This window comes from Prionailurus bengalensis, chromosome B4 (assembly GCF_016509475.1).
Source record: "Prionailurus bengalensis isolate Pbe53 chromosome B4, Fcat_Pben_1.1_paternal_pri, whole genome shotgun sequence".
Lineage (NCBI taxonomy): Eukaryota > Metazoa > Chordata > Mammalia > Carnivora > Felidae > Prionailurus > Prionailurus bengalensis.
The window spans coordinates 120,405,897-120,426,028 of NC_057358.1; the positions used below are offsets into that span (position 1 = coordinate 120,405,897).

Here is a 20,132-nt window from a genome sequence, read left to right on the forward strand (position 1 = left end):
CAGTCATCTACAAGCCAGAAAGGGAGCTCTCACCAGAAACAGAATTGGCCAGAATTTTAGACTTTCCAGCCTCTAGAACTGAGAAAATAAATATGTGTTGTTTAAGATGCCCAGTTTTGGGATTTTGTTATGGTTGCCTGAGCAGACTAATATGGAGGCAAAGAAAAAAGCAGGGAAACCAGGCAGGAGGCAGGAGATGTACAAGACTTAAGCTATAGTGGTGATAGTAGAGGGCATGAAAAATAGTGAAATTCTAGATATATTTTGAGCACAAAGCCAATAGGATTTTTTGAGGAACTGCGTGTAAAATATGAAAGAAATTCTGTCTGGGGGCCAAACAACTAGCAGGATGGTAATGCCATTTGCTGAAATGGGAAAGACTGGAAGATGGGCAAATCTGGGGGAAAGGAATTATGGAAGCTAGATGCTCAGTTTTGGAAATGTTGCTTGGATGCCCACTAGTCATCCAATAGATATGTTTAGCAGGCAATTATGTACCTAATTTAGAACTCAGGGTAAGGTCCAAGATGAATAAATTTGGTTACTGTCAGACAAAGATGTCAGTCGAAGTCAAGGGATTGGATGAGGTCAACTAGAAAGTAAGTACAGACAGAGAAGAAAAGAAGTCTAAGTACTAAGCCCTGGGACACACTGATACTTAGAGATCAGGAAGATGAGAGCAGTTAACCATGGAATAGGGATGGAGTAGATTACACTATTCGCTCCTTGTTTCATATGCCCTTTGTCATATGACTGCAGCGCCATCCACTTACATGGCTGAAGTATATTTCCCCACCCCTTGATCTGGGACTTAGCTTTGTGACTTGCTTTAGCCAATGTATGGCATCTACATGATACAAGTAGAGACTAAAATGTGCCTTGTTAGTTGAGCTTACTTAGGCCATGTCCTGGCTAGTCCCAGGAAAAAGGGAATATATACATAGAGCAGAGCAAGCTAACTTACAGCCTGAAGCAGAGTTTCCCCAGATTACCTGCAAACCTGTGAATGAGAAAAAAAGGCCATTGCTTACTATTATATACTACTGAGATTTCTGTGTTTATTGTACAGAATACTGTGGCAATGTCAATAGCTAACTATTACAGGGGTTTACAGAGTTACAGTGTAAAGATCTACTGGCAAGAAATTAAACAAAGCCTGGCTGAGGACAGAGAGGTGTGACTTTACAGAAGAGGACAGAAAACAGAAAGGTTTAATCCTTTACCAACTCCTATGGATAACAGGTTTGTGAGGCCTGACAGATTTATCTAGCTGCAAGGCTAAATGAAAGGCAGTCAAGGTCTTAGACTCTACCTAAAGTAAGACCAAGAAGGAGCAGAGAAACAAGAGAGAATGGTGACTCAGATGTCAAAAGAAAAAAGCCTTTCAAAGAGGAGGGAGATTTGTCAATGCCAATGATAAATCAAGTAAAATGATGACAAAGAATTGGCTGTTGGATCTAACAATATGGCAGTCATTAGTCACCTTCACCAAAGGGAAAAACACTTAAAGAGTGAGAGAGATGGAGTAGTAGCTTCAAGAGAGAATGGGGGAAAGAAATTTGATATAATGAGTAAAATCAACTCTTTAAATATGTTGTTATGAAGGGGATCAGAAAAAGGGAACAAGAACTAGAGGGAAATGTGGGTTCAAGAAAGAGTTGTTTTTTTTTAAGATGGGAAATGTAAAATCTTTGTGTCCCTATAAAGATGATGCAATTGAGAGGGGGGAAATGCATAGTATTTTAAGGGGAGGATCCAGTGCACAAGTAGAGGACTCAGCCTTAGGGATAAACCTAAAAAGTTCATTTAAAGCACCAGGAAGGAAGGCAGATACACATCCACTGGTAAATGTGGTGGTTCAAATATATAATAGCTTCTATTTTCTCAGTTAAGTAAAAGCAAAGTCAAGATCACAGAGAAATAACAGGGAGGAAAGAATTAAAGTTTGGGGAAGAAAGGAAAAATTTTAAATAATTATCTAGGAAAGAAGGAGAGTGAGTGGATTATTAAAATGTAATCTATCCATTTAGGCACACATTTCTCCTGCCACTATAAGCAATTAGAGAACAAAAATGGTACCTTACTCAGCTTTATATCTTAACAGCTCCTAGTACGGGAACTTGTACTCTTTGTTATTAATTTTCTATAATTTTACTTTCATTTCCTTTAATATTAAAATAAAATCCAGTTGACTTAGTATTTTGCTAGTCCTTAACTTTTTAAATTTTAATAAGAGAAGCTTGCAAGAAATACAGTTAAAGAACTAGCATAAAAAGAGTCCATGGTCTTTGGAGTTACTACCCACTTACTCAAATCAGGTTTGAAATCCATAAAAATGATTACTAATTTCAAGAGACTCTTGCCAGTTAAAACTCATTTTCTTAATATCTTAATATGACAGATTCTCTTTATTAAGAAATCCTTTAGGATTAAGGGTTTATACATAAATATAATTTGAAATTCACCTAAGCTGGAATTAAATTGTTTTTCTCACTAGTTCAAATATGTGTTATAATTCAAAACTGCTCAGAGATAAATGAAGCAGAAACCAAAACTTCTACAGAAAATACTAACACAAATTATGCATCTTAAAACATTTGTAATTACAAGGAAAAGACAAATCTTCCAGAGCCATCTCTAAATTTTAAAGAATTATTCATAATGACTTGAATATAATTAAAGTCTAATAGTGTATTGCTGTGATTTACCAAATGGGATTATTTTTAATACTGGTAACTTCCAACTTGTTAGCTAGAGCAATTTAATGAATATTAAAGTCATTCAAACAGTTCAAGGTTACTGTCTGGTATTCTTCACTCTCAGACAGTGAGATATCAAAAAATACCAATTTCAAATTTGATATTAAAACATTTTGCAGTGAATCTGATGGGCAAACTTGATGATAATTCATTTGAATCACATAATAAAATTAAACACTGACCCAAAAAAAGGCAATTAAACAAAAGGAAAACATGTTTTCTATGAACAAAGCAATAATAACAAAAAAACATCAACTAAGCCTAACTAAATGCTGAAAGATTCAACTCATCAAAATATATTTTAGAATATGCTGTCAGCTCTACTTCTAGAAAACCTTCAAGATGAAATCATAGAGTGAGCATCAGGTACCAGCCTTGATGCTTCTGATTAAGTTCATAGTGGTCTAAACATACTGTGCCCCTTTCACCTGATACGTGTAGTAACAAACCCAAATGCTATATGTGCAAAGTAGAAAATCTAAAGGAATGAATCTGGCAATGATGGTAGAGAAAGGTTGGGACCTTAGGAGGTATACAGCCCATATAAAAGCATTCAAATTCAATATCTTAAAACACTCTTTTGACCACATACAATGCACATCTGCAAGCTAAGTTATATCTAAATTCAAAATCCTAAAGACCTTCAAGGCCCTCTTCAAATATCACTCTATCAATGTCTCTTCAAGTCCTCCATATTACAATCCATATTTTCTTCACTGCTATGTCCTTAGCACTTTGCCCTACTATTTATTTTAATATGTCATGTATAGGAGTTATTCTTGCAAGTTTCTGTGTCCTCCACTAAGTTTTGGGCAGAGATCTTACTTATCTTCAATTCTCCAAAAGCACAAAATACAGTAAGTAGTATTTTGCATAAGAAAAGATGTACCATATACATATAAAATTGAATCCAGACTCTTTCTCTTCTGGCCATGTCATCTAGTACAAAATATGAAAACATTTTGGCCATGGACATGAAGTGTGTTACTGATCGCAGTCATCGTAAAGTCTTTGGTTATAAAGTACTCTGAGCCACCAAATTTAAAAGTATTCCAGAAGTGTTATCAAAGCAGTAATTCTAGATTAAAGAAATTCAACATAAAGAAAATAAATATCTAGCTTATCATTAAACATACTTCTAGAGAAAGTATGTTTACATACTTCTAGAGAAAGTATGTTTACATACTTCTAGAGAAAGTATGTTTACATACTTCTAGAGAAAGTATGTTTACAATAGTAAATATGTATCTCATTTCAATACCCCTTTGAGGGGAAAGTTGTTGCTTTTTTTAATATGAAGGCTACAAAAATTCTTGTGCTGATTTTCAAGACTGCTAAAGTAGAATAAATTAAAAAATTAAGAAAACATTTTATAAGGGCACCTGAGTGGCTCAGTCAGTTAAGTATCCGACTTTGGCTCAGGTCATGATCTCACAGTTCGTGAGATCGAGTCCTGCATTGGGCTCTCTAATGTCAGCATGGAAGCTGCTTCAGATCCCCTGGCCCCCTCTCTCTCTGCCCCTACCCCCATTCTCAAAAATAAACAAACATCTTTTTAAAAAGGTTTTATAAATATCTAAATAACTAAATAATACAGGCAAAGCTCTCATTAAAAGTCTGTTTTAGGGTGCCAGTCTTAAATGTAGGATTGGAAGGCCTATGATTTTTAAAACTTCAATGAAAAATCCCCCACGGACACAAGATTCAACCTCTAAACAATTCCTAGGAAAAGTAACCCCACAGTTGTGAACACTAATTCCACTTGGAATGTTACAAACCTGGCTGCATTTGTTCCCTCTGGGTATTCACACCCCTTTTACAATTCACACCCCCTTGTAATTGAGAAGTACAATCTCTTTTCCCAACCCTTGAATCTCAGCTGCCTTTGTGAACTGTTGGCCAATCAAACACTGCAGAAAAGACAGTAAGTATGCTTGCTCCCAGTCTAGACCTCAAGAGACCTTGTATACTCCTGTTCCCTCCCTCCTTCCTTCTCTCATGTGTACACATGCATGCACATAGAACCATATTACTGTTATGTTCCCTGTCATGAACAAGCCCAAGGCAGCCTGCTGGATCATGAAAGACACAAGGCAGCCTCACTATTACCCCAGGCAACATCCTATAACAGAGCTACTCAAATGACCTATAATTGACCCCAGACACATGAGAGAACCCAGCCAAAACAGAGCTACCTACCAAGGCTCAGACTAAATCACCAACCACAGAATTATGAGCTAAATGAGTAGTCATTATGTTAAGCCATTAAGTTTCAAGAGACTTTGTTATACAGCAATAGCATACTAATACACAGGGAAGAAGACACAATCTGACAGGAACCAAAAGGGTCTCTGGAAGATAAAAATGCTGCCACTGACTTGGGAGACAAAAAAAAAAAAAAAAAAACAGTAGTAAAATTAAAAAATGGCTAAAGAAAAAAGAAGCTAACCTTGGAATTGGAGTTAACTTGAAACAGATAATAAAAGTAGGTTGCCCTTAAAAAAAAAAAGTAGGTTGCTCTTTCCTTGTGGAGAAATAAAACCTACCCAAATGTTACCCACGCTTCAAAGCTCAAATCACAACTCTCCAATAAAATTCTTTCTGATTGCCCTAGGCAGAGTGATCATTCCTTCATTAATCATGTATAGACAGCACACTACTGAGGCCTGGACTTTAATCAGTAAATATAAATTCATATTCTAGGTTTATCAGCTATGCATCCTTAGGCAAGCTTCTTAAGTCTTTGAATCTGATTCCTCATCTCTTAACTGTTACTTAATAGTTCTCAATCCCACAGGGGGGCTGTGAAAAAACGGATTCTAAATGTGTCAACATATTAAACACAACATACATACTCAAAAATGTTAAACTGAATTTTGAGTGATTCATTCATTCATTCACTCAACTTTGACTGTATTCCTAGTGTGTGTCAGGCTATGTGCTAGACACTGGGAAAAAAAGGAAACAATTACTAATGATACCACACACAACTGCCTTCTAGTAATAACTTTTCACTCCTATAGCCCTAAAATTAGAATGAGGTTAGAAATTACTCCTTATATCTCTTCATATTTCCAAACAGTATGTGGCACAGTGTACTGAATGTAGTAGTTACAAAAATATTTCTGGACAATTTAATTTTTTAAAATGATAAGATTTCTACATACAACTTTTAACATCTGCATCTCAAAGCAAAGCAAGAGCATCATCACTTTCAATGCAAAGCTAAAAGGAGACTCACTTGACAGCTCACATCCATCCCTGCTTCCAACAGCACCTGAACAACTGCTTTGTGACCATTCCGAGCAGCAAGGTGTAGTGGCGTGTGCTTTCTAGTGTTGCAGCTCATTAAGTTAGGGTGTGCACTGATGATCATTTTGACCACCCTAAGTCGTCCATAGAGTGCTGCCAGGTCCAAAGGTGTTTCTAGCTTACTGTTCCTGATGGTAGGATCGGTGAGCTCTTCTAGGAGAACAGCAACTACTTCTGAGTGTCCATATTGAGCTGCACAGTGTAGCGCAGTTTCATTTTCATTGTTCTGTTAAGACAAAGATGTAAGATTAGGATTTTCAGAAATTCAGTTATCAAAATCTAAACAGTAATTTAAAACCAAAGATACTTTTAAAATGCAAGTTTATGACTTATCTATTTTAATAAGTATGCCTAACAGAATATCTGATAAAAAGGATCTAACATTTATTGCATTAAAAAAATCACAATTTTGGGGCGCCTGGGTGGCGCAGTCGGTTAGGCGTCCGACTTCAGCCAGGTCACGATCTCACGGTCTGTGAGTTCGAGCCCCGCGTCAGGCTCTGGGCTGATGGCTCAGAGCCTGGAGCCTGTTTCCGATTCTGTGTCTCCCTCTCTCTCTGCCCCTCCCCCGTTCATGCTCTGTCTCTCTCTGTCCCAAAAATAAATAAACGTTGAAAAAAAAAATTTAAAAAAAATCACAATTTTAATCATTTTAAGAGGAAAAGTCAAATTTTTCCCTATATTATATATTTCAATTTTCAAGAGCGATAAATGATTTAGCCATGTTAGTCAGTGGCCCTGCTGGGCCCAGATGGTCAGTGTTATCTGTACTATGCATCATACCTCCATGACATTTGTTAATGAGAGAGAGTAATAAGAATTATAACATACTTTTAACAGACTGGCTTTCCAAAAGGCACTTGAAATGGTAAATTCTTGATAATGAAAGAGTTACGGAATGATTTCCCAAATTAAGTTTCATTTTATTTTCCATGTAAGTACAAATTATTGCTCCTTTAGCAAAAAGAGAATGAAGACATACTGGCCCTCAGATTAAACAGCATCATTCTGAAATGTAATTATGGATTGAGAGACAGACTGAGACCCATTGCCAGACAATCTACAAGAAGTATCACAGTATTACATATACACCTAATAAGGGTTCCAATGGAAAATCAAGATTTTCCTAGAAGTTTAGCAAGATAAAAAGTGTACCTGGATAGATCTAGAGCATATAATGCTAAGTGAAATAAGACAAAGAAAGACAAACACCATGTGATTTTACTCATATGTGGAATTTAAGAAAGAAATGAACAAAGGAGAAAAAAAAAGAAGCAAACCAAAAAACAGACTCTTAACTATAGAGAATAAACAGATGGTTACGAGAGGGGAGCGGGGTAGACGGATGGGTGAAATAGGTGAAGGGGATTAAGAGTACACTTATCTTGGGGTGCCTGGGTGGCTCAGTGGGTTAAGTGTCCAACTCTTGGTTTTGGCTCAGGTCATGATTTCAAGGCTTCGTGGGTTCAAGCCCAGCATTGGGTTCTGTGCTGGCAGTGCAGAGCTTGCTTAGGATTCTCTCTCTCCCTCTCTCTCTGCCCCTCCCCCATTCATGCTGTCTCTGCCTCTCTCAAAAATAAACTTGAAAAAACTACTTAAAAAAAAGAGTACACTTATCTAGATGAACACTGAGTTATAAATTGAGTTACTGAATCACTATAATGTACACCTGAAACAAATATAACACAGTATATTAACTATGCTGGAATTAAAATTTACTAAACCACTCATAAGGTAGATGGATGTTTCAGTACATTTAGGCAAATGGTGTAGATAGATGGTATATGACTATGTCGGGAGGTAGAAGCGTTAGTCAGGAAAAATGTAAACAAGAAATTTTAATAGCAAAAATGCAATGATCCTGAATGAGGGTTTGAGAAAGGGGCTGCCATCATCAGAGTCATCATCATAACTAACACTATGTGCCAGGCACAGTTGCATTCCATACATGTTTACTCACTTACAAGTTACATTTACGTTTACCTCACTGTGAGATGGATACGAATATTATCATTATTGCCATTTTATATATGAGGAACTGAGGCACTGAGTAGTTAAATAACTTGCCCTCGAATATACAGCCTTTTAGTGTTGGGGCCAGGATCTGAACATAGGTAGCCTAGACCCAAGGTCAGTGCTCTTAAAACCGTCTTCCACAATAACAACTATTACTACTGTCATTTGCTGAATGAGTATATACATTGGTTCATTTCTCCTACACCACACTGCCTGCCAAGTATTGTTATATTGTCAAAGAAGAAAGGAAATTAGTGATCTGAAAGCAGAATTTCTATAGATTTTGCTGAAAAGAACCCTGAGTTGTAATAGGAAGTACTTAGATATATGCTCCGACCATATGAATAAAAGAGTAAGTAGGGTTCAAACCGGAACAAATCTTAATGTCCCTAAAAGTAACTCAGACTTGCTCTGGCCGATGAATGCAGATAAGCTGAGAATACAGAGTTGAAAGCAGAGGAAGGATTTGAAAACTTAAAGACAGAGTAGCAAAAAAATTTTTAAATGAGCACTACGAAAGGCTTCTTACTACTTACCTTTCAAATAAAAGTATCAGAAGAGGGCATTTGAAGACCAAAGAATAAGGCCCAGAAAAAAAAATACTCCCTGGAGGCAGTCACCAAAAAGTTAAGATCTGATGGATGGGAATCCAGCTGGAGGCATTATTTCTTCCATCATTTTGGAGGCAGTCATTCCTGTTCTTAGTTTGAATGTATTGCTACAGTCTACTTCCTCATAGAGACTGACCAGATACAGGTCTGCATTCCCTGTTTATCTGGCTAAATTGTAGAAGCCTGATAAGAAAATCAATTTTACTACTCTACACCATAAAAATATGATCTAGATATATGCCTTCTGACCAAATAAAATTTGCCCTTGGTTGGAAAGAAATTCAATTTTCAAAACAGCACCTCTTTGAGAAAAAGAAATGGCAATTATGAAATAATCATTCCTCAAAGACCTCTCTACTTTTGCAGAGGTCTTAGCATAGGATATTATAAGTGCAAAATTGAAACTTTGTCTATTAACACCAATTATCATTGTTCAGAAGTCAAAAAAAATTATTTCAACAATGCCAGACTTACTCAGAAGAAAATACTCATAGAATTTATCCATGATGAATACATACTTGTATTGTCACATGAGAAAGACCACAACTGTGTTATCTTTATAAGAGGCCTGATTGTATACTTGTATCCATACTAACAAGTGATCTAAAAGAATCTAATTTCAAATAAACAGACTCTGAAGAAGAACTGATTGATAACTGCTAGTAGATCTACAATGAACATTCTTGAACAGTTAATCCCTACTTCTTCTTCTTCTTCTTTTTTTTTTTTTTTTTTTTTTTTTTAGCCAAATGGGTGTTCTCCAAAACTATAGGACACTTCTAGACAATGGGTGGTAGGAAAAAAACAGCTAACAAAAGCTATTTTCCAAAACATCTTGCTTTGGAAAGTAAAACCAATGGAAACTAACACTAGTTAGTTTGAATTTTGGTAAATGGCAAGAGAATAAACTTATGAGCTAGGCTCTTCGTGTTTTTGCCCTAATGTTGGAGGAAAGAGGTAAAAGGGGGGGAAGAGATGAATATACAGAGAAATATAAATTGTAAACATGCATGACATCAGAAAAAAGGAAATAATAAATCAGCTGACAAAAGATGGGAAGGATGTATCAATTATAAAAATGATAATCGGGGCAACGTCTACTTTGTTTTCAAAATTATGTTGCCCTAAACTGACCACTAATTTTAGAGCAGTATAAAATGGTGACCTAGGTTGAAGTGCTAATAACCCACACTTACAAGCAATAGTAAACCACTCAATCTCTCTGAACCTATCTTATCTGTAAAATTAGAATATTATCCTCTCTATAAACCTTAGGATATAGGAAAATGCTTTGTAAACTTTAAATATCAATATATAAGACAGAATTATTTTTAAAGAAAGGTGTATTAGAAACCAAAGACTACTTTCAGAAATCAGAATGAAGCCCTGACAATTACACATAATTTACTATAATAATACGGAGTATTATTGGCTAAGAGCTTGAGCTTTGCATCGGAAAAACCTGCCTTCAAATACTAACTGCATTTCTTGGGGTGCTTGGGTGGCTCTGTCAGTCAAGCTCCGACTTCAGTTCAAGTCACGATCTCACAGCTCTTGAGTTTGAGCCCGCATTGGGCTCTGTGCTGACAGCTCAGAGCCTAGAGCCTCTTCAGATTCTGTGTCCCCATCTCTCTCTGTCCCTCCCCTGCTCATGCTCGCTCTCTCTCTCTCCCCTCCCCTCCCCTCTTCCCCCCTCTCATTCTCTCTCTCTCTAAAATAAATATTTAAAAAATTATCAAAAAAAAAAAAAAAAACTAATGACAACTGCATTTCTTAGTAGATGTGATATCATGGGCAAGTTATTTAATCTCTCCAAGGTAGCTTCCCACATATAAAATAAGAACAATATTTAATCCCTACTTCATCAGGCTACAGTAGAGCTTAGTAAGATAACATAGATGAAGTACTTTGCACATCACCTGGCATATAGTAAATACTCCATAAGCAACGGATTTACAATGACAATACCAATGTGCTATTGTGGAGGGCTCTGGAATTAGAGTCCAAGTCTGACTGTTAGTAATTCAGTAATGTGTGCCCTTAGATGAGTTATGTAACTTTACTGAGCCTGATTTCTCACCTATAAAATGGGAGTATAATATCACTTCAGAGGTTGTGAGAATTAACTAAATAACATATTATAGGTGAAAGTGCTTAGCATAACCTGGCTATCTTATGTCTCAGTATATGTTAATTACCATTTTTATTCTTTCCCTCTATTGCTTAAATACATAAAGGTTTATAAGTAACTAGTATATTTCTGTCATATTCAGAGGGGGAAATAAATAAACCTAAAATGAAAAGTTGCTATGAAAATAAAATTCCCACATCAGAAACTTTTAGGAGAAATGACACTGAATGATAGAAATAGGCCAGTGCTAAAGGAGTACCATATAAAAAACAAATATTAAAACAAGGTATTAAAAATCACAAGAAATTTTCAATTTGTTTCCCGTAGAAACCACAAGACAAAACAACTTTCAAATATAAATTAATTCTAAGTGTTTTTTTTTATTTTCATGCCATTTAAAAAATATTTTGCTTGTAAAAACTAGCATCCTCTTTTTTAACCTTGGATGGTTTTTGCATCTTATTATTTCAGGTTCACTTTGGGGCATTCAGACAGTTTTAAGAATAACCACCAGATGGCTCATCCCACAAATGATCTTTTCACTTTTGATTTTCTGACAAACATAACAGCATTCCCAAAAATTTCCCTTCAGCATGATATGCTGATAAAGATAGACATATCTCTCATTTTTTAAATATTGAATTTATGAGTATATTTGCATAAAAAATATTCTGCATTCTATAACCTATAAGCATAGAAATTTTGTGATGAATATTAGTAATACACTTTTCCAATTAATAAAACATTTTCCCTACCTACAGGAACTTTCTACAAGTGCATTTTTCTGGGGGAAAAATGTATTTTTCTTCCCTTTGGTGTTTATAGTTAGAGCTATGGGTACTTTTCATTCTTTAGTCTGAATTTCAGTCAAAGGCTTGCAAAGTCTGTATGCATTTGAACAGTATGCTAATTGCACTTTATTAGATGTGCTTGCCCTAGAGTAACCTACTTGCATTGATGTTGGACAACTGCCAACCTGCAGCTTAATGCCACGGTTGTAATTCAATTGTTGGACTGCATGCTGGTTTTCAAATATAGTTTTACAAAATGGGAACAGTAGGGGGCATGCAGAGCTCAAGATGTTTGTTATCATACTGTATTAGGGGACCATATTTTACTTTCTGGAATCTGGGGGTCTTATTTATTTATAATAGAGAGACCGGCATTCCTTTCTTAATATGTCAGTTATGTGTAATATGGATATTATGCACTTGCAAATATTTTTACTTTCTCTGTCATTATATTGCTGCTGGGTTTTATTCAACTCACTCTGGGCATACGCAAAGGAAATTTTTAACTTAAAAATATTTACAGTTGTGGGGCCCCTGGGTGGCTCAGTCGGTTAAGTGTCCGACTTCAGCTCAGGTCATGATCTCACACAGTCCGTGAGTTCGAGCCCCGCATCAGGCTCTGTGCTGACAGCTCAGAGCCTGGAGCCTGTTTCAGATTCTGTGTCTCCCTCTCTGTCTGCCCCTCCCCTGCTCATGCTCTGTCTCTATCTCAAAAATAAATTAAAACATTAAAAAAATTTTTTTTAATATTTACAGTTATGACTAGCAACTGTATATACTGTATTTTGCATTTTGATTCACAAAATTCTATTTACTGTGAAAGTGCTACATACACGGGAAGCATTTTGCAATGAATCCATCATCAATGTTTTAGCATTTAAAATTTTATTAAGAAAATCTCTAATTCGGAGTACCTACGTGGCTCAGCCGGTTAAGTACTGACTCTGGATTTCAGCTCTGGTCATGATCTCACTGTCACAAGATGGAGCCCCCTGTTGGACTCTATGCTGGGTGTGGAGCCTACCTAAGATTCTCTCTCTCCCTCTCCCTCTGCCCACCCCCCTGATGGTGCACACACACTCCTCTCTCTCTCTCAAAAAAGAAAAGAAAAAGAAAAAGAAAAGCTCTAATTCATATTACAAATGTGAATTCTGTTCTATCTTATTCAAAAACTACAAAATGAATGCTTATATAAGGCAATCAAAAATATGACAATTATTTCCTTTATGTGGGATTCTCTTATTAACAAATATCTTTATAAATGCCCAACTTAGTGCCAATGTAACTAATACAAGTGCAAAGGAACTTTACAATTTCTCCTTTAGGAAATTTAGCAGTGAAAAGAGCTTTGGCAGAGTAAAGACAAAAATTATCAATTCTTCACTGTTACCTTACTTTGCAAAACTAAAAACACAATAGCATGAACAAACATTTGACAAGTGCACCTGTTCATTGACTCTAGAATGTGATGGTCCGTGATGAATAAGAATCTTCACAATTTCTACATCTCCTTTCCAGGCAGCCAGGTGAATGGGAAAATAGCCTTTGTTGTCTGCTACATTTGTTGATGCCTCATACTGAAGTAGTTTGAGAACTATGTCCCTAGAAGAAAAAAAAAACAGAAAAGAAAATATGCTAACCACACAGATTTCATTAAACAGGTAACAATGAAAGTATACCAGTTGCTGGTTGGCAATTGAGAGTAAGAGACATAAAACTGGGTTTAAGTGTTAGCCTATTCAACATTTGGCTATTTTACTTACCTGGAAAACTACCAACACCACATACACAAACAGAGCACTAACTAACCAATGAAAGTCCTTAATAGAATTCATTTGGGAAACATTTATCTAATTTCATAACTGAATGAAACAAGTAAAACATTTTTTTAAAAATACCTCTTCCGGGGCACCTGGGTGGCTTAGTTGGTTAAGCATCCAACTCTTGGTTTCGGCTCAGGTCATGATCTCATGGTTCGTGGGTTCAGGCCCCGCGTCGGGCTCTGTGCTGAGCACTCAGAGTCTGGAGCCAGCTTCCGATTCTGTGTCTCCCTCTCTCTGCCCCTCCCCTGGTCACTCTCTATCTCTCTCTCTCTCAAAAATTAAAAAAAAATAAAAATAATAATAAAAAATAAAGTAAAAATAAAAATACCTCTTCCTATTTTTTTAAAAGGGTTTTTTCCCAAACAGCCCATACCTGAGAGTTAGTGTGAAGGAAAAGCTGAGGATAAGCAAACTCCTTATTTACAAAAAAAAAAAAAAAAAAATCATGCTACCAAGAGACTTTTAGAGAATTTATACATCATTCCTGCAAAGAGTGGAAATAATAAATTGAAAATGCATATAAAAGACAAAGCAGACAGCAGGAAAGGGGGGGAAAGTTTAATAATTTTTCAGCCATGGCATACAACATATTATGAATATGTTATTCATACTTCTGCACTCCTTCATCTCTCCCTTCCAAGCTTAAAAAAATGATTTCAAGGGGTGCCTGGGGGGCTCAGTTGGTTAAACAACCAACTCTTGATTTTGGCTCAGGTCATGATCTCACAGTTCATGGAATTGAGCCCTGCACTGGACTTGTACCGACAGCACAGAGCCTACTTGGTACTCTTTCTCCCTCTCTCTGCCCCTCCCACACACGTATATACATGCATTCTCTCACAAAATCAATCAATAAATATTTTTTTCTTTAAAAATGGTTTCAAGGGGCGCCTGGGTGGCGCAGTCGGTTAAGCGTCCGACTTCAGCCAGGTCACGATCTCGCGGTCCCGGAGTTCGAGCCCCGCGTCGGGCTCTGGGCTGATGGCTCAGAGCCTGGAGCCTGTTTCCGATTCTGTGTCTCCCTCTCTCTCTGCCCCTCCCCTGTTCATGCTCTGTCTCTCTCTGTCCCAAAAATAAAATAAAAAACGTTGAAAAAAAATTTAAAAAAAAATAAAAAATAAAAATGGTTTCAAGAAGGAAATTCATTCATGAGACAAGTTCCACTACTGATTCAATATCAATTCATACTCAACATACCCTACCTATAGTATTTTGTACCCAATCCCCAACAAATTTTCAAAGCAAAAATTCTGAACTGTAATATCCAACTTCAGGAACAGTTAACAAGTTTTGGTACACATTATATTGAATTTTGTATCAAACAATCAAAAACAGTAACTCTAAACAAAAAATGCACTTTTACCTGGAAGCATTTATGAAGCAATTAAATTGAAGCAAATAAATCTATTAAATTCACTTAATGAAATCCTAGACAGATATACAAACACATGCATATATACATATGCAATTACAATAAATTCTAAAGTTGTTTCTCATATATAACAAATCACTGGTAGTAAGAACAAATGTAACACAAAGAGCTAAATTTAAGTATTTCATGAAGCCAGACTTTAAATGTAAGTAACAAATGAAAAAAATTGGAGGAAGTCTGAATAGTTAAGAACTATAATAGCTACCCCCTACAAACATACAAAATAGACATGATACAACACAAACATTACAGTGAAAAGTAAAATATAATGCCCAGAATGTGATCTAAACTTATGAAGGGGAGCAGAATATACCACCCCAAAATATGTCTCTTTGGCATAAGGATGATTTTAGGCTGATTACTTTCAAGAAAGAGTAGATGCTGGAAAAGCTCTGAAAATGGACTAAAAGTTACCTTTTTGTAATAGACATTTAAATTTATAACAGAAATCGCCATTTGTAAGGAAGTCTCTCTCCCTTTTTTTTGTGCCAGAAAATGAAAAAGGACTCTATATCTCTAGAATTATCAAGGAGGAAGGTAGCAACTTCTATCTGTACAACAATCCCATACCTTGTTTACTGCTCTTTTCCTCCTAACCTCCCATAACTGGTTCTCTTTGACAAACATCTTTTCATCTTTAGCAGGCAATGGTATTTAAGGTGGTGGCAAGGGCCATTTCAGGGGATTAATTCAGTTTAATTCCGTTTTTCTGGGTTATCTCCCATGTATACAAGAGGTATACATGTAACTAAACTTCTTGTTTTTCTCCTGCTAATCTATCTTTTTATTATGGGGAGAGGGAAGAGTTCCTCAACCAAGAATCTTGAATGGTAAAGGGAAAACTATTCTTCATTCCCCACACATGAAACACTAGATTTAACAGATAAATGCATGAAATCATGATGAAAAAGAACCAAAAAAATGTTGTACAAATATTAAAGTTCCAAGGAGTCCTAGATTTTCTAATGATAAGATGTCAGTGAAAATAAGAATAAATCTCATTTTAATATTCTTTTTAAGAACCAGTATTATAAAATCTGAATTTAGAAAATTTGGATTTGAGTCCCAGCTACACAAACTGCCTAATGATGTGACCCTAGAGAAATTATTTAGGCTCAGTTTTCTTTTTCTTTTCTGTAGGGGATATAATAATAATAATAATGCCTACTGGTCAATATTGGTAGGAGCTTTAATTGAGATCACAGAAAAGAAGCCACTCAATAAACAGTAAAGCACTATACGAAAATATTAGTTCTTGCCCCAAGTAAAAATAAAATCCTTTCAAAATAGAAATGCTTCCAGCAAATCACCTTTGTAAAAATGAAATCTGAAAATCCAAATGACACTTGAAGCTTGTCCAGTTCATATATTTGTCCTCACCTCTCTGCCATGCAAGAGTTACTATATAGGGTCTTCCATTCTGAGATAAATAGCTACAATGGGGTAAAAAGGATTCAAGACCTATGAATAACAAAAGCAGCTAAAAATCAGAATATCTGGTTTAAGGTACCAACTCTACTATTTACTAATTTGGTTATCTTGAGCAAATCAAATAACCTCTGTCAGTCTTTCAGGTATTATTAAAATAGAATTTAAAGACTACGTCTTCCTGACAATCTGAATGGGTTGTGGTGTGAATCAAATGAAAAACAGGTATGACTGTAAATTTGTATGCAATCACACATATTCTCAAGGCAAGCTACAGCAATGTTTACCAATCCCAGCAATTTTTTAATCAAAGATTTCAGTATTTAAATAAAAGGTAAAATGATACCAAAAGAAGATACAGTTAAATATATGGATCTAAAAAGTGGAATTTACACAACCACAAAATAGCCTTCTCCAAATTCATTTATCAGAGAAAGATCCTTATGTGAAGAATTTTAACTTCAATCCTCAATGCCTAACCAAATTAAAAAAAAAATATTCTGAAACTTCTAAAAGCATTTCCTTTCAAAGGGTAAAGAAGATAGTTTAAGGGGTTCATCAATCCTATTTTCTCTTACTCCACAAAATCCATTCAGAGTTTCATTTGTTCCTTGGCTCAAGTCCTGTTGACATTTTCTAATAATGTATGTAATATACATTTATTCTTTATTTATCAGGAAGATTGGTGAGATAGTGAAAATTTTAACTTACTGACATTTGTATTATGTGATATTACCAGTACCTAATATCTAAATCTGAAAAAACTAATCTGTATGCCTATGAAATTGCCTTTGGTGAACACTAAGATCCTAACTAAACACTATTATATTTAAGTTTTTAAAAAACTTATTCATTTTATTATATTTTTTTTTTTGTAAATTTAAATGTGTGTTTAAATTTTTATTTAAGTTGTACCTTTCACCTTATTCAAAGATATCAGCTAATGAACTGGCATGGCTCAGGTTTCTAATGTGAAAACATATTTGTGAAATATAAAGCTATATTTCTTTCTTTTTAAAGATTTTATTTTTAAGTAATCTGTACACCCAACATGGGGCTCGAACATACAACCCCAAGATCAAGAGTCCCATGCTATACTGACTGAACCAGCGAGGCATCCCTAAAGTTATATTTCTGATCAAAACTGTGTCTGTCAGTCTTACTGAATCATAAATAAGATATTAACCAACAAATTGCCATTAATCTTTCTTATGATGTATATTAAGAAATGATGTATACTTGTACATGTATATTACAAGTAATATGTATTAAACAGGCCCTTTTCATCCAGACTCATTAAGAATAAACTAAATTTGGGGTACTATCTATAGTATCTAAGCTGAAAGGATTTATTTAACATTAGGATCCCCCCAAATTAGTATTATTAATTTTCATTTTTATTTAAGTTGTACCTTACATCTTCCAGTGGTATCAACAAATGAACATGTTGACTGTGCTAGGTTAGTAGGCATGAAATATTAAGTAATATTGATGAACAAAGTTTATAAAATAGCAGAGAAATAACCTCTATATCTTAACCATAAAGTGCCATTCTTTCTTATATACAGCATTTGATAAATAAGAATTGCTCTAACATCCTAAAGTTAATGTGGTTGATGAGATCACAGAAAAAATAACTCCATTTCCCAGGAGTAAATTAAATTTAATAACAACATAATTTAAATCATTGCAACATTTTGCAGCCTGAAGCTAATATAGAAGTTCAGGTAAAAATAGGAATTCTAAAAGTATTGATTTTTGCTAATGTATTTGATTTGCTTCATTTTCTGATAGATATAAATACACTTCTAATTAATATGAAATGTCTTTTAAGAAGTTTCAGGATATGTTCTGAGCAAAATTAAGTTCATTGTGAAGGTTCAACATTCAAATTTCTTCACCTCAAAAGCAAATTTCCCTATAATTGAATCATAACCAAAGACATTTATTTTGTTCCATCCTCCCTTACTTGTTAGTAGTCTAAATAACTCTGAAGTAAACACAAGTCATTTTTATATGGATATAGTAGTAACAAACTAATGAAATTCTCAAATTAATTAAGGCCTTTTTTTATTTCAGACTTTCTTGAAGATTTTACTTCTCCTTAACAGAAACAGAGTTGCAAATGTATTCAACATGGTCAAAAGACTCTAGGACATACACTCCATTTTCTGGCTGGAGCTTCTTTTTATACTGAATTCACTCTCATAGATTTCCAGAGAAAGTGAATAAGAGCAAATTTTAACTAGTTAATATCCTTATCCAGGAAAGAAGCAATTATATCCAAGTTATTTCTAGGTTATCCAAAGAGAAATTTCATGGACCAGACTATATAAATTTTTAGAGGAAGTTCTCTCCTTTCATTAGAAAACCTAAGAAAGAGTGAATCAAAAGTACACATAGCTTACCATCTGGATTCTAGATACAATTTGAGATACAATTTGGATTTCAGATAATGGAGTCTAGAATCCAAACATTAAACATTCAAAGAATGAGGCAAGAACAGAAAATACTTAAACCCCACGCATATCAAAGACACATATATTTCAAAGATATAAACGTAACAATTTAGTGCTGACAGTTTTCAAAACAGCATCCAAGAATCACAACGTGCCCAATATAGTTTAATGAGATGAAACTTAAGAAAAAAAGGAAAGGAATAATTTGCCAAGAAGAGGAGAAGTGAAATATGAATACAAATGTTTACTAAAACTTTATAGTGAACAATAAGATTATTATTTAAAAAAAAGAAAAGATGAGAAAAAGAGAAAAGGGAAGGACAGAAGAAGGAAAAGGAAAGAAGAAAGGAAGGGAGGGAAGAAGCGATAGAAGGAAGAAAGGAAGGAAAAAGGGAAGGAGGTAGGGAAGAAAGAAGTGATGGAAGGAGGGTGAGAGACAAGAAGAAAGGCAGAAAATCAGGCCAGCTGGCTGGCTAATGTCTACTAGGAAGAGAATTAAGAGAACCAAATTTGTGGCAGAAATACATGAGAGAGAAAATGAATCCTCCATATTTTAAAAAAGAAAAACAGACATAGGTCTCTTGCCTATCTACTGAAATAATTTATAATCATTGCTAGTGGATTTTGTTCTACTGACGGTGGGGGTTTTTTTCTATCATTTGAAGGTAATAATTTTCTAATCTGCAATTACAAATGACCCAGGAAATCACTAACAGAAGTACATTTTCTATTGTGTCTTGATTTGGCTAAGTGAGATGAATTGTTCATTATGAAACAATGTATTTCAGGTATAAGGTCCTATTCTGTTTGAGGATTAACTAGAGTTGATAAACAAGAGCTTCCAGTAAAACATACAAAATAAGAGGATATAATATGGGCATAATTTGCAGTACGAAGGCTTAGACCATGTGTTGAGGGTAAAGGAAAAGCCTGTGTTCAAAGGAAAAGAATAAACTACAGAACCCTGTAATAATACTTCTAGCTCTATGATTCCATGAACTTTAGCCTAGAAATCATAATGTTTTCAGACACAATTTACAGATGATGGCTACAACAACAATAGCAACAAACATGGAAATGATGTGTTTCTGTGCTGACTGCTAACGCATGCTTGGGAAGAATACAAAATAATCAATTGCTCATTACCTTGCTAAGTGAGAATAGCAAAAGCAAAGAAAAGAAAAAACATTCTTCTCTGGCTCTGAGATATATTCTATGACATTTTTTGTCCTTCAAATATATTTTCTTAAACCAATATTAAAATTAGCATTCTGAATGAACATACTAGTTGATGGGAGGCAGTCCAGAAATAGACAACAGAACAGAGGAAAGCAAGCAAGAGTTTAGGAAACTGATGTGCAGAGTCACAA

General features: G+C 35.1%; 1 protein-coding gene across 13 annotated transcripts in view; it reads right to left on the reverse strand.

The window, feature by feature from the left end:
* Window positions 1–20,132, reverse strand: part of ANKS1B (ankyrin repeat and sterile alpha motif domain containing 1B) — a 1,096,782-nt gene that overhangs the window by 907,397 nt on the left and 169,253 nt on the right. For all 13 annotated transcript variants that reach the window (XM_043562285.1, XM_043562284.1, XM_043562283.1 and 10 more), the window contains exons 3-4: window positions 13,066–13,222; window positions 6,001–6,297 (exon numbers count right to left, since the gene is read on the reverse strand). In XM_043562285.1, coding sequence (XP_043418220.1) covers window positions 6,001–6,297; window positions 13,066–13,222 — 454 coding nt within the window. The remainder of the gene's footprint in view (window positions 1–6,000; window positions 6,298–13,065; window positions 13,223–20,132) is intronic.